Source organism: Thalassophryne amazonica, chromosome 2 (genome assembly GCF_902500255.1).
Source record: "Thalassophryne amazonica chromosome 2, fThaAma1.1, whole genome shotgun sequence".
NCBI classification, from domain to species: domain Eukaryota; kingdom Metazoa; phylum Chordata; class Actinopteri; order Batrachoidiformes; family Batrachoididae; genus Thalassophryne; species Thalassophryne amazonica.
Genome location: NC_047104.1, coordinates 84,410,053 through 84,425,059, shown reverse-complemented (window position 1 = coordinate 84,425,059; position 15,007 = coordinate 84,410,053). Strand labels below are relative to the sequence as shown.

General features: G+C 42.8%; 1 protein-coding gene across 1 annotated transcript in view; it reads right to left on the bottom strand.

Moving 5' to 3' along the window:
• Positions 1-15,007, bottom strand: part of LOC117503844 (CUB and sushi domain-containing protein 1-like) — a 2,069,078-nt gene that overhangs the window by 775,307 nt on the left and 1,278,764 nt on the right. Inside the window, exon 15 of the mRNA XM_034163109.1 lies at positions 11,192-11,332. Coding sequence (XP_034019000.1) covers positions 11,192-11,332 — 141 coding nt within the window. The remainder of the gene's footprint in view (positions 1-11,191; positions 11,333-15,007) is intronic.

Below are 15,007 nucleotides of genomic sequence, written 5' to 3'. Positions count from 1 at the left end.
CTGTTCGGTAATTTGTTGTCTCTGATTTTGTGTTTTGTTTATGATGTATTTTCTGTTTGTCATATCTTAGTCATGGCTTTCTGTTTATTATACTTAGTCATGTGGTTTATTCAATTGTAGTTTCTGTCCAGCTATTATTTTTCTTTGTGTAATCTTTAGTCGTATTTTCTATTATCACTTTTGCTTCTTGTGAGTTCCACTCTTGTTTAGTTTTAACGTTTATGTTCATGTCAAACTTTTTTTTTTTTACTTCCTATATTTGGTTTCTGGTTAATTCCTTGCTCGGGTATGTTGGGTCATCTTTATCGTTTCTTATTTATTCAGTGTTGAGTTTTGTTTGTCTTTGGTTTTGATGTTTTATATTGATCACTGTGATTTTGAGGTTCATCTTTTTGTCAGGTCCAAATCTTGCACCTGCTTCACTCATCTTTGTTTCATACGGCCACACCTTCCTGAATCTTCTCCATACCTGTGTCTAGTTCCTCTAAATACCACCTCCCTTATTTAAGCAGCTTCAGTTCACCACTTCCCTGTCAGTTCATCAAACTCTGTCTTCGTCCCAGCCTTGTTTTGCCCTTGTTTGACAGCCTGCCTGTGTTTTGCGACTCTGGTTGTTTTTGACCTTTTTTCTGTACTTGCCCTTGAACCACGCCTCACCGCATACCTCAAATCAGTACCAGCCTCTGAAATCCGCCTCACCATGCACGGATTGGATGAAAGCCACTGTCCTTATGCAGAACAACTGTTCCATTCACACACGGAGTAAATCTGACGTGTTCATTTCAGTCCACCATCACAGACAGACATGAATCCACATAAAGCTCCTGATTTTTGAAAATGACCTTGGAAAATCCTTTGATTCGTGGCTGGAAATGTTGCATTTTACAGCAAGTCCCTCTGTGTTTTTTTCCTGCTACAGGTGCATTTCTCAGAAGATGCCAGTGCTGCGCTCTGAACACACAGAAGCGCTGTGATGATTTAAACTTTTAAAGCACCGTCGCTGTGGTGTCATCATCAGATGACCTGATCAATCAATCAGGGTGATCACGCCTGATTAATGTGCTACTTAAACATTTAAAGTGCCGTGGCTGTTGGTGATCACCACACCGACAGATCACACAGCACTTTATTTAGCTCACACTTGATCGTGGTCGACTGGTGCTTTAAAAGTTTAAATCATCACAGCATTTTATTATTCAGGTCTGTGATGGCCTGATCAGTGGATGACCAGATCTGATCAGCGCTGTTGATCAGGAAGCAGCTGGCGCTTTCAACATTTGAAGAGACAGCCCTCCTTTCATTCACAGCAGCATTTCTCACAACCAGTCCACTCATCAGCATTCTGTACAAATTGAAAATGGTCCACCAAGATTAAAAATAAAAATAAAAAAATAAAATAATGTTAAATTTGTCTGTTTCTGACATGCACCACATGGTGCAGTACTGACCAGAATGAGTGGGTTGAAACGGAGCTGTCAGCATACACTGGTTAACCATCAAGGTGTGACAGCTACATTCATTTATTAGACATATGGCAGCGTGCGCCAGAGTTTTTAATACGGCCGGCATATGCAGGCTAAATCGTCAAGGTGTGACAGGGCCTTAAATGACAATGTTTGTGGGTCTGCATTTGTTTGCTACAATTTTTTTGTGCCATGCCGCCTCAAGTGAAAAGGGCCCCTTCACATATAGCACGAATAAGTAAGAATCAGGGCGGATCACATTGAAACAGCCTGAATGAGTGAACCCTGAAAGTACCAAACCGACGTTGAGAGAGACACAAGGTCAGGCAGGCATGAACGATCCCACTGCAATGATTTCCAAAGATTTTATGTGAATGAGATTACCAGCAGTTATCGGCATGTACAATTGAGTGGCATCAGCATAGCAATGAAAGGCAAACCCAAAACGCCGCAGTATATTACCAAGGGGTACTACATAAAGAGAAAAAAGCAGGGGGCCTAAAATGGATCCTTGCAGAACCCCAAACTTCATGTCCCTAAGATCAGAGGAAGTGCTATTGCACAACACACATGAGGAACGACTAGACAGGTATGACGTTAACCATGCAAGGGCAGTTCTAGTAATCCCAAAATGATTCTCCAGCCTATCGAGTAAAATATGATGATCCACGGTATCAAACGCAGCACTAAGATCCAACAGCACCGAGACTGTAGTGGTATCTGAGTCCATTGCTCGAAAAAGGTCATTCACAACTTTAGTAAGTGCGGTCTCTGTGGAGTGATATTTTCTAAAAGCAGACTGCAATGGCTCAAAAAGATTATTCTCAGTGAGGTAGTCCACGAGCTGTCGTGAAACCACTTTTTCCAGGATTTTAGAACAAAATGATAGGTTTGATATCGGTTTATAATTTTTCAATACACTAGGGTCGAGACTGGATTTCTTAAGTAATGGTTTCATCACTACAGACGTGAAACATTTAGGAACAGATCTGGAAGTTAGTCAGAGATTTATAATTTCCAGCACAGTCGGCCCAACAATGGGCCATAGATCCTTAAACAGTTTTGTTGGTATGGGATCAAATAAGCAGGTTGTGCTTTTTGTAGACATCACAAGGTTCGTCACTGCACCTAGTGAGATACCATCAAAATCTGTAAATCTGGGTAACAACTCAGTGGGAGCATCCACCTCCATAACAGGATGCAGTGGTTAGACAAAGGCCTGCTGAGATATCCTCAATTTTCTTCTTGAAATAGTTCAAGAAGTCCTGTGCTGAAAAGTGAATAACAGGTGGTCATCCATGAATGACAAATGCTACAGTCTCAAACAAAAACTTTGTTATGTTTGTTTTTATTGATCAAATCAGAATAATAGGCCCAGTTTATAGCCAATAGTGCATGCTCATAATCTAAGATTAACAAGGAGATAAATGTATGTTTTCAAAAAAGAGAAATTAGACAATGTATGGACACGTGTATTGGGACAGCCTGCAGCCTGCTGAGCGAAAGATGTTTTATATATTTCCACATGAGGAGAGCAGGCAGAGACATGCGCCTCACGGAGGAATGTTGTAAGTTCATGTCCTTCCAAATACTGAACGTCTTCTCAAGCTGGGACATCCAGGAGCACAGATCTTTACAGCCACGGCTGTGAGTGGACATTCCGCCCGTCCTTCAGCGCCCAGACCAACGTGTCACTATCTGTGTTATGTGGTCATTCATTTTCATTATTTGTTATGTAATTACGTATGTAGGTATTGTTGTAATTATTTATATAACTGTCCTGGTGGTGGTTTCGGTTTGTAATGTGTGGACTGAGCTGTCATCTAACTATCAGTGCGCTGTGATCAGCTGACAGGCCCCTCCTCATGCTGTGTGCTATCAGACCTCGCTGTCTGGCCCCCATGTGATCACATCTGCACATACATATCAGTATTTTATGGAAGTGTGCCCCCCCGGCATTCCATGATGTGTTGGGAGAGTGGGGGGAATGGCTTTTTGCCACCCCACAGTCGTGGGCACTTAGACAAATTTCACATCCAGCTCGACAGTGATTGTGTGCTGACTGTTTTCGTGCCAATAGTGTCAATGGCCACACATTTTCTAAGTGCCATGCAAGCAGTGGAGGGCACAGCTAACCAAAACGTTAGCTTCGATAACAGTTAATCTGCTAACTGAAAAGTTATCTATCAAGCTAAACTGATAAACCCCTAAAAGATTTAGCGGAAGTTATAGATAAAAGTTAAACCAGTAACTTTCAGTATTGATTTCAGCACACTAGCAGCTACTGACACAACGAGCCAGCGCTTCTGTGTCAGATTAGCTTTCTCTCGGCAAAAGAGACCTAGTGACTGAGGAGGGAAGGAAAAATAAAGACAATTTCTCTTTACACCATAATAACTCACTGGCATATCACGCAAGTCATCAACAGGCATACAGTTTTAACTTATATTTAAAATTTTAACCTGAAAACGTTTAATAAAACTTTTAGTAAACCTATGCTTTTGGCATGTTTACATAAAACAAACACAATAACAATGTCTATAAACCCAGAGAATATATTCACGAGAGTTTTAGTCACAATATACAAAGAGTTTAATGCTACTTTCCATGTGCAGCGGTTAAAGTGCACCCTGATCAGAGCGTATCAATGCATTTCTCCTGTCATGAAACTTTACCCATAATGCATTGCAGCATGTGTGGTCAAAACACTAAAACCTTCAAAATTAGTGCATTACTTTAAAACTAAATCATATAGCTGATATTTTGACTTTATAAAATGCCAGAAGTGACATTAATTTAAATAGCGTGTCTGGAATTAGTCTGGTTAAAATTTTAACCTTAAGTTAAAACTATATGCCTGTTGATGACTTGCGTGATATGCCGGTGAGTCATTAAGGTGCAAAGAGAAATGATCATTTCTCTCTCTCATGCTTCCTTTCTCTCTTTTAACCAGCTCTCCTCTGCCTGCAGAGGAGAGAGCTGTCTGTCTGCTTGGAAACATTTAACAGGTAGGTACTAAAAAATTTGACTTCAGACTTCACAAATGTTTTTAATTGTTAAGCTTTATTTGCTATGCCTGCAAAAATATGTTAGTGGTCTAAAAATTACCTGACCTAAATTTATCGGAAGCTAATTGGTCCGCTGATGGTTTTCAAAGTTATCTGAAATGCTAATCTGATAATGAAAACATTAGCCTTGTTAATTAGTGGTTAGTGGATTAGTGGAACTGTGCCCACCACTGCATGCGAGCGGTGTTAGATGTTCATACGTGTCAGCTGGAATTTGGCCAACACCTGAGGTTTCGATGGGCTTGCACAGGGCACACTCTCTCTTTCAGCTGCTGGTGTGCGCAAATAGTTGTAGCAACAGGTGTACAAGGCATTGGAGGCAGCTTCAATTTTATATGTTTTGCATACGATTCCTGCTTCATGCGTAATTCATGCGCAATTCGACCAAATTCATACTATGTGTGAAAGGGCCCTTAATAAGGTCACATTTTCAGTGGATGACATTTCATGTTCATCATCTGCGTAGTCCCACAATTCCATGTGTGCAGGGAGAAACGTCCTGATAAGCACTTCCTAAAAAATCTTGTTTAAAAGTCTGAGAATTATGTCACACAACTACATACTATCAAGGTCTCTGCTTGCTTTGTGTGATATGCCCAGTCAGGAATGCTTTTCAATATAAAGCAACAAATACAGAAACAAATAACTTCTTAGAGACCTAAAAATCCTGTCCTGTCACTGCTTCTTTTTTCATTTTTTACAATTTTTTGGCTCGTCTTTCATGCCTCTTTCAGACACATGGTGACCTATTCTTGAGATCGGTCATCTGGGCATTTAACCTCTCGGGGTGGGTTTTGTCGATGAACACACCGGGAGGAGCTAGGGGATTAAGGACCTTAAATTTTCATCTGACTGAAATTTTTTCCTGGCAAAAATCAATTCTCTAAAATGTGGCATAGTGGGGGCACACACTCTTTTTCCCTCAATAAATACAGTATACAAATCTATTCTAAATAGACTCTAAGGAAAGAGAGAAAAAGCATAAAAAAGAATGCAAAACCTGAACATAAAGGTACATAAAAGGGTGGGGGGGGGGCAGGGGTGTAGTCTTGATTGTGGGGGGTCTGGGGGTGCTCCCCCAGAACATTTTTAAAAGAGCAAGTCACATTTTGTGTTTTCTGGTCAATTTTAATGGGTATGAAGCCCTCTGAAACAAAAGTCACTTCAAACTGTGAAATAAAAACACTGTATTGATTCTGGGGGATCTCCCCCAGAATTGTTTTAAAAGACCAAGTCAAATTTTGTGTATTCTGGTGACTTTTAATGGGTATGAAGCCCTCTGAAACAAAAGTCACTTCAAACTGAAATAAAAACACAGTATTTTCATTACAGTGTAGATGATATGCTGTAATGAGCAGCTCTACAAATACGCCACTGTGACAGGGGCTGAAGAAAATTAAACAGGTTTAATTTCTTCCATCCTACACACGTAGCCCTCAACATACTGCTGCGTATTGAAAAAAAAAACTCCTCGTGAAGTGGGCGGAGAGCTGCTCATTACAGTGTAGATGATACGCTGTAATGAGCAGCTCTATGAATATGCCACTGTGAAAGCCCCTTTAAACAAATAAAAGTCACTTCAAACTGTAAAATAAAGACACAGTATTGATTCTGGGGGGTCTGGGGGTGCTCTTTAAAAGAGCAAGTCAAATTTTGCATGTGTACTGAGAAACCTGAAACTGGCTTATTCCCATTTAATCTGTAAAATGCTGTCACTCGTAAAACAAACATACCTTACCGCAAGTTAAACTTCATCAAAGCCATTTAAAGATATCAATCGTGACTCACCTTTTTGTGGATTAAAGTCGCTAACCAGGACTCTAGGTGCGATCAAGAAACGAGGTTCACCTGCCGTGTCCTGCCTGAGTTTTTATTCGTTCCTCAACGTGGCTTTTCCGAGGTGCAGCCAACTAAATCTCAGACCCAGACTGCATCATTAATTACTGTCACTTCACCACTTCATCAACTGAAGTTAAAAAAATGTCCTAACTTATGTGAAACATGACCCGTCCCTTCAAATGCACGCGGTGTTATCGGTGTCACGTGGGCTCACCAACAAGCTGAAGTTACGGCCCCTCATTTAAAAAAGGAGAGAAAATATATCCTTCATGTGTGGTTTTTGTGGAACTTCACTGATTAAGTGCTTTTCTTCCAAGTGACTCATTCTCTGCTACTGCCACCATCTGTTTGTGGCTGGGCATCGGTCCTTCGGGCCGCAGGTCTGACTGATAAAAACCTCTCTCTCTCCCTCTCCGCTGGACAAGGAGGAAAAGACCGTGGCTCATGGCAAGCAGTAAACAGAGCAGAGAGGAGTGAAAATTCACATGGTCCCTTCCTCCGCTGTGCGGCGTCATCCACACTGACATTGCTGATACTTTGATTAGCGCAGAATGGGATGTTGCTTTGACAGTGAGAGTATCATATTTCGGCCCCAAAACACGCATGACACAACATGCGCGCGTATCTGTGTTTAAATTGTCCAAATGACGGAAATCCGTCATGGTGACAGTGAAGTTTAACCCATGCCTTAGTGATTTCCCACTCAGGCCGGGATTTGAACTGGTATCCTCTGGTCCAAAGCTCAACGCTTAACCACGAGACCATCACCTCCCCTCCACTTTAGGGACCAATGCATGAAAGTGTTACATATTTGTCAATGCTTACTTATGCACAAGCTCAAAGTTGTATATTTCAGAATCAGAATCAGAAGAAGTTTATTGCCATTGTCAGTGAACAGGATTCACAAACTAGGAATTTGCTTCGGTACAATGGTGCAACATTAAGAAGAGATAAAATGCTAAGATAAAATATAACATATGTGTCAAGATAAGATAAAATATAAGATAAAAAAAAAGAAATATGAAATATGAAAGGCTGTGTGCAACAGAAAAACAGAGAAACAGAAAAAACAGTGCAGTGGGAGGAGTGCAATTAAAAACCAAAGTACATTGTCTAAAGTGACCCGTGATAAAATGATAAAGTGACAGAGTTAAGCTTAAGGTGACTGAGTTATGAGGAGTTCATGAGTCTAACGGCAGAGGGGAAGAAACTGTTCTTATGGCGGGAGGTTCTGGTCCGGATGGACCGTAGCCTCCTGCCCGAGGGGAGTGGTTTGAACAGACCGTGTGCAGGGTGAGAAGGGTCAGCTGTGATCCGACCTGCTCGGCCCAGAGTCCTGGAGACGTGTAGGTCGTGGAGAGATGGAAGGCTACAGCCGATCACCTTCTCAGCAGAGGCCACAATGCGCTGCAGTCTGTGTCTGTCCCTGGCTGTGGCCCCGGCGTACCACACCGTGACGGAGGAGCAGAGGATGGACTCGATGATGGCCGTGTAGAACTGCACCATCAGCTGGACAGGCAGCTTGGCCTTCTTCAGCTGCCGCAGGAAGTACATCCTCTGCTGGGCCTTCTTGATGAGGGAGCTGATGGTTGACTCCCACTTGAGGTCCTGGGTGATAGTGGTGCCGAGGAAGCAGTGACAGACCACAGTGGTGATGGGGCTGTTGGTGAGGGCGAGGGAGGGCGGGGGGGCTGTGGCTTTCCTGAAGTCCACGATCATCTCCACTGTTTTCTGGGAGTTGAGCTCCAGGTTGTTGCTGCTGCACCAGGTCACCAGCCGGTCCACCTCCCTCTTGTAGGCAGACTCATCCCCATCCGAAATGAGTCCGATGAGGGTGGTGTCGTCCGCAAACTTGATGAGCTTTACAGAGTCGTGGCTGGAGGTGCAGCAGTTAGTGTAGAGGGAGAAGAGCAGAGGGGAAAGGACACAGCCCTGTGGAGATCCTGTGCTGAGAACCCGAGTGTTCGAGACATTTTTTCCCAGCCTCACATGCTGACTCCGGTCCGTCAGGAAGTCTCCACACAGAGGCCGAGTCGTTGGCAGAGAACCTTTGCTGCAGACGTGAACTGTACATGGATTTAGCCTTTGCCACCTCTTTGCTAAATCTGTACTTTGCACCTCTATAGCTGTCTCTGTCTCCTTCTCTGAGAGCCACCTCTTTCTGCTCACGGAGCTGCTGGAGTTTAGGTGTGAACCAGGGCTTGTCATTGTTATATCTCACCCTGGTACACTGTGGGATGATGCTGTCTTCACAGAAATGAATATATGATGTCACAGTGTCCGTGTAGTCATCTAGACTGTCTGTTGAAGCCTCAAACATATCCCAATCCGTGGTGGCCAAGCACGTGCGTAGCTCCTCTACAGCTTCATTGCTCCACACTTTAGATGTCCTCACAACAGGTTTAGAGAGTCTCTGTCTGTACGTGGGGTTCAAGTGGACCATCACGTGATCTGAGAGTCCCAAAGCTGCACGGGCCACCGCGCGGTAGGTGCCGCTCACTGTCGTGTAACAATGATCTAACGTGCTCCCTTCTCTGGTTGGGCATTTAACAAACTGTATTTTGGTAATTCCTGACTGAGATTCCCTTTGTTAAAATCACCAAGAATTATAACGAGAGTCCGGAAAGTCTCTCTCCACGCTCATAATCTGATCCGTGAGTGCACGTCTGCGCTTGGTGGAATATACACAGAGCAGAGTATGAAAGAGTTAAACTCACGTGGAGAGTAGAACGGTCTGCAGTTTATGAGGAGATATTCCAGAGAGGGACAGCAGTGTTGGGAGATCACAGTCACATCGGAGCACCAGGCGTTGTTGATATAGAAGCAGAGTCCTCCCCCTCTAGTTTTTCCACCAGAGAGTGCTCGGTCTCTCTGTCTGCACGGAGGAGTTGGAATCCCTCTAGTTGAAGCGCGCAGTCCGGTGTCTGTGCATTTAACCACGTCTCCGTGAAGCACAGTACACAAGATGAGGAGAAATCTCTATTCTTCTTCATCAGCAGTACCAGCTCATCCATCTTGTTATGGAGTGAGCGGACATTGGAGAGAAATATCCCAGGTAGGGGTGTGCGCGTGCCCCTTCGTCTGAGGCGCACGAGAGCTCCAGCGTGTTTCCCTCTCCGCCGTCGTCTCACTTTTTTGGGCAAAAAGTGAACCAGTTCAGCTGCAGGCACTAAAAAACTGGCGTAATGTCCGTGGGTGTTGATGATTTGATGTTTAGAAGCTCCTTTGCGGGTGTAGGGACACGATGACACACGATTCATGCACAAAAACAGACAAAACAGGGAGCACCAGAATACCAGGGCGCCTTCACGTGGCGCCATCTTGGAACACATGCATCAGATAGAATTGTCTCATATTTCCAAAACTGCCTGATGGCAGATCTTAGATAGTGTGCAGTAACTGCTTGTGACTGTGAAGTTTACATGTTACTGAGCAGTATTGACAAATAATACAAATAGTATTGGGCATGGGTGCATTAAGCTATATCTATCCCTTGCTTTTTGACTGACAAAATGAGCCCTAACACCTGCAGCTGTTCATTGCTGCAAGTTGTCAGTTGTGGATGATGAAGTAGTAAATTTAATATATTATCCCCACATGGACACAGCTAAGCTAATCAGCTAACAACTAATAAGCAAAGCTAACCTAAGCGGTTTTGCTTTTCAGCTAAGTTTGAAACACAGTACCAAACCAATTAGCTTTGACTAAAAGTAGTTCTGCCAACTTTAAGCCAGCTAAAAAAAAAAAAAAAAAAGTAAATAAATTGGAACAGTTTAAAAAGTGCTTGCCATTACTAAAACCATGCATGGCCATTCCTGTTGGAGGTTAAACAGTAATCCACTAAGTGAAACAAGCATGACCTTGAGAAGATGGAGGAGCAGCAGATCAAACCAGAGTAAACGTTAATTAGATAATTGAATAGATTTTTAATGTGTACTTTTATTTGTTAATATTTCTTCCTTAATACTTTCTGAACTGTGAATAAACTGCATGTTGAATGGAAACTATTGTTGACTTTAATTTCTACATTTAATTATTTATGTAAATTTTGATCATCCTCTGACCTTGGCATGTCAAATTGTTCCTGTAACCTCCATATTTACACTCCATGAATTTCAAATTTGAACTTTAGCTGTTTTTTTGTTTTTTTTTAGAGGTTTTAGAGATGAAAACAAAAAAGAGGGGAAAAAGCCACAGCTAAACTGATAAAAATTAGCTAAATCAGTGGGTTCAGAAAATAGATGGATGCTAGCGTGTATCTTCAGTTCAGTGTTTTCACAGTTAATTGGTTTAGTGTTATCACAATTTACTTTTCCTCTAGCAGATTTCAAAGCTAAATTTTAGATTAGCTGGAAGAGGTCCTGGGACCCATTGGTGTAGATGCTTATCCCTGGATACCATAGTGTAAACCAGAATGGAATTTAAGACTCCCATTGCATGTTAATGCCCCAATCAAATCCAGTGGCTGTTTACAGCTGGTTGGAATGAAACAGTGTAGATAAACAGACAGGAAACATGACAGGGAATTGAACCCAGGTCCACACATTGGTGACCCAACTCCTATCCTACTGAGCTACCAGCACTGCAAGTACATATAATGTACATAAATGAAGCATATACTAAGGTTAATTTGCATAACCTCCAGTAATGCTGTGATCACCATGCTCCACTTGGTTTGATCTATTTTGTGTAAAATAATGGAATTACAATGAAAAAAATTAGAATTTTTTTTATACCTTTGCAGGTGTGACTGAGTCATGTTCCAATAGACAGACAGACAGGAAGACAGACAGACAGATATATGCTGTTCACAGAACATACTTGTATAGCTGATATTGAATCCTTTTCCAGTATTAGAATGATCAGATTGAAACTCCAGTCTCATGATGTGCCCATTGGAGGCGAGCTGTGATGGAACATCTTTCCCCGAGAATGTCCTGAATGTTGTTGGCTCAGACAGACCTAAAGATAGAAAGGTATTTATAAGTCTTTCATTTTGAGACACTTTAACTTGTGTTAACTGTGTAATGTTCAGAATGTGCTGCCAAGAATATAGTTGGGAAGTGGAGGACTTCTAAAAGCAAAATGCAAAATAGACAAAAAACAGAAAGCAAGAGCTGTATGAAACCTTATCAGGGCTGCAAAAATCAAAATTGTGAAATGTTGCATTGTTTTATTTGGAAAAATTGCATTTACATTTTGTAAATCCTGTTTATGCTGTTGCTGGACATTATATTGTTCATTTTATTTTGTCCACTATTTAAACTCATCCCCTCTGGTCGATGTTACAGAGCTCTGTACGTCAAACTGAGACACAGGAACAGTTTCTTTCTACAACCCATCACACTAATGAACAATTTAACCTGCCATAAAACTCACTAATTCATATACCTTATGTACAACATCAATCTGTTTGTCTGTTTCTCATTTGCACATATTTTTATTGCACATTTTATTTGCACATTTTATTGTGAATTATTTAGTGTTTTAGTGTATATTTATACATGCTGTACAAAGAGAGTGCAGTTCAAACAAAAGTCCAATTCCTTGCATTCTTTGAAGATACTTGATGAATAAAAGCCATTCTAATTCTGATTCTAAATGCAACCAATGTATATTGTCTTCTCTGTTAAACAGTATGGAAAACAAGATCACCTCACACATGTAGAAAAATTGTCCCCTTAAATGTGCAGGTCCAGGATAATGTGCTGGTGAAAGTGTACTGCTGTTTTCACCACACCAGGAAATCATCTTGGGACCCAGCCCTGGAAATGTTCATGTATCCATCCCCTGACTTATCAAAAGAAAACTGTAAAAGTGATGATTTTTGTGTGAACAGTAACACTTTTATTCCCCCCCCCCCCCCCCCCCCCCCCCCCACACACACACACACACATATGTTATGCACTCTGGGGGAAAAAAAAAAACTATATATATATATATATATATATATATATATATACACTCAACAAAAATATAAACGCAACACGTTTTGTTTTGCTCCAATTTTGTATGAGATGAACTCAAAGATCTAAAACTTTTTCCACATACACAATATCACCATTTCCCTCAAATATTGTTCACAAACCAGTCTAAATCTGTGATAGTGAGCACTTCTCCTTTGCTGAGATAATCCATCCCACCTCACAGGTGTGCCATACCAAGATGCTGATTAGACACCATGATTAGTGCACAGGTGTGCCTTAGACTGTCCACAATAAAAGGCCACTCTGAAAGGTGCAGTTTTGTTTTATTGGGGGGGGGATACCAGTCAGTATCTGGTGTGACCACCATTTGCCTCATGCAGTGCAACACATCTCCTTCGCATAGAGTTGATCAGGTTGTCAACTGTGGCCTGTGGAATGTTGGTCCACTCCTCTTCAATGGCTGTGCGAAGTTGCTGGATATTGGCAGGAACTGGTACACGCTGTCGTATACGCCGGTCCAGAGCATCCCAAACATGCTCAATGGGAGACATGTCTGGTGAGTATGCCGCCCATGCAAGAACTGGGACATTTTCAGCTTCCAAGAATTGTGTACAGATCCTTGCAACATGGGGCCGTGCATTATCCTGCTGCAACATGAGGTGATGTTCTTGGATGTATGGCACAACAATGGGCCTCAGGATCTCGTCACGGTATCTCTGTGCATTCAAAATGCCATCAATAAAATGCACCTGTGGTCTTTGTCCATAACAGACGCCTGCCCATACCATAACCCCACCGCCACCATAGGCCACTCGATCCACAACATTGACATCAGAAAACCGCTCACCCACACGACGCCACACATGCTGTCTGCCATCTGCCCTGGACAGTGTGAACCGGGATTTATCTGTGAAGAAAACACCTCTCCAACGTGCCATACACCAGCGAATGTGAGCATTTGCCCACTCATGTCGGTTATGAGGACGAACTGGAGTCAGGTCGAGACCCCGATGAGGACGACGAGCATGCAGATGAGCTTTCTTGAGATGGTTTCTGACAGTTTGTGCAGAAATTCTTTGGTTATGCAAACCGATTGTTTCAGCAGCTGTCCAAGTGGCTGGTCTCAGATGATCTTGGAGGTGAACATACTGGATGTGGAGGTCCTGGGTGGTGTGGTTACACGTGGTCTGCAGTTGTGAGGCTGGTTGGATGTACTGCCAAATTCTCTGAAACGCCTTTGGAGACGGCTTATGGTAGAGAAATGAACATTCAATACACGAGCAACAGCTCTGGTTGACATTCCTGCTGTCAGCATGCCAATTGCACGCTCCCTCAAATCTTGTGACATCTGTGGCATTGTGCTGTGTGATAAAACTGTACCTTTCAGAGTGGCCTTTTATTGTGGACAGTCTAAGGCACACCTGTGCACTAATCATGGTGCACTAATCATGGTGTCTAATCAGCATCTTGGTATGGCACACCTGTGAGGCGGGATGGATTATCTCAGCAAAGGAGAAGTGCTCACTATCACAGATTTAGACTGGTTTGTGAACAATATTTGAGGGAAATGGTGATATTGTGTATGTGGAAAAAGTTTTAGATCTTTGAGTTCATCTCATACAAAATGGGAGCAAAACCAAAAGTGTTGCGTTTATATTTTTGTTGAGTGTATATACGAGGTCTGTTAGAAAAGTATCTGACCTTTTTATTTTTTTCAAAAACCATATGGATTTGAATCACGTGTGATTGCATCAGCCAAGCTTCAACCTTCGTGCGCACGCGTGAGTTTTTTCACGCCTGTCGGTTGCGTCATTCACCTGTGAGCAGGCTTTGTGTGAGCACTGGTCCACCCCTCTCGTCGTTTTTTTATTGCGAATAAATGTCTGAATGATTTGGAGCTTTGCTGCATCAATTTTTTTCCAGAAACTGTGAGAGACCTCCAGGTGGACACTGTTCAGAAAATTAATATGGCTTTCAGGGACGATTTTATGGGGATTACACAGATTAAGGAGTGATCCAGATGGTTTAAAGATCGCCCACAACTGCTGAGAGCGCGCCGCGCTCCGAGCGCCGATTGACAGGCTCAAACCCCGCTGAAACAACCAGATCATTTCCAACGTGAAGGCTTTTTTGATCCGGGACGTCGTCTGACTTTCAGAAAAAGGCAGAAGGCATGGATATCAGCACTTTTTCGGCACATTCCACTGTTACAGGAGTTTTTTTCATGGAAAGAAAAGCGGAGGGACGCGCCACGGAGCCGTTCATGACGCAGCACAAAACCACATCCGTGTTGGTCTCACAGGACGGCTTAAAGGTGGATTTCAGACGGCTGTCGGATGCTTTTCAGTCGTGTGATTATCCGAGAAATTGAGCATGAGCTGGACATGCCCCAACATGTCCTGTGAGGCTTCATCATGGCGTTGCTTTGCGCCATGCGGCTCCACCGCAACGCGCGGAACTCCTCCGCACGTCTGTCTCAATGTGCCGAAAAAGTGCTGATGTCCACATCTTTTCACACTTCCTGTGCTGGTCAGACAACATACCGGATCAAGACAGCATTCAGTTTAGAAATGAACGGCACATTCCACTGTCACAGGAGTTTTTGTCATGGAAAGAGGAGCAGAATTCCGCGCGTCGTGGTGGAGCCGCATGGCGCAAAGCAAAGCCGTGATGAAGCCTCACAGGACATGTTGGGGCACGTCCAGCTCAT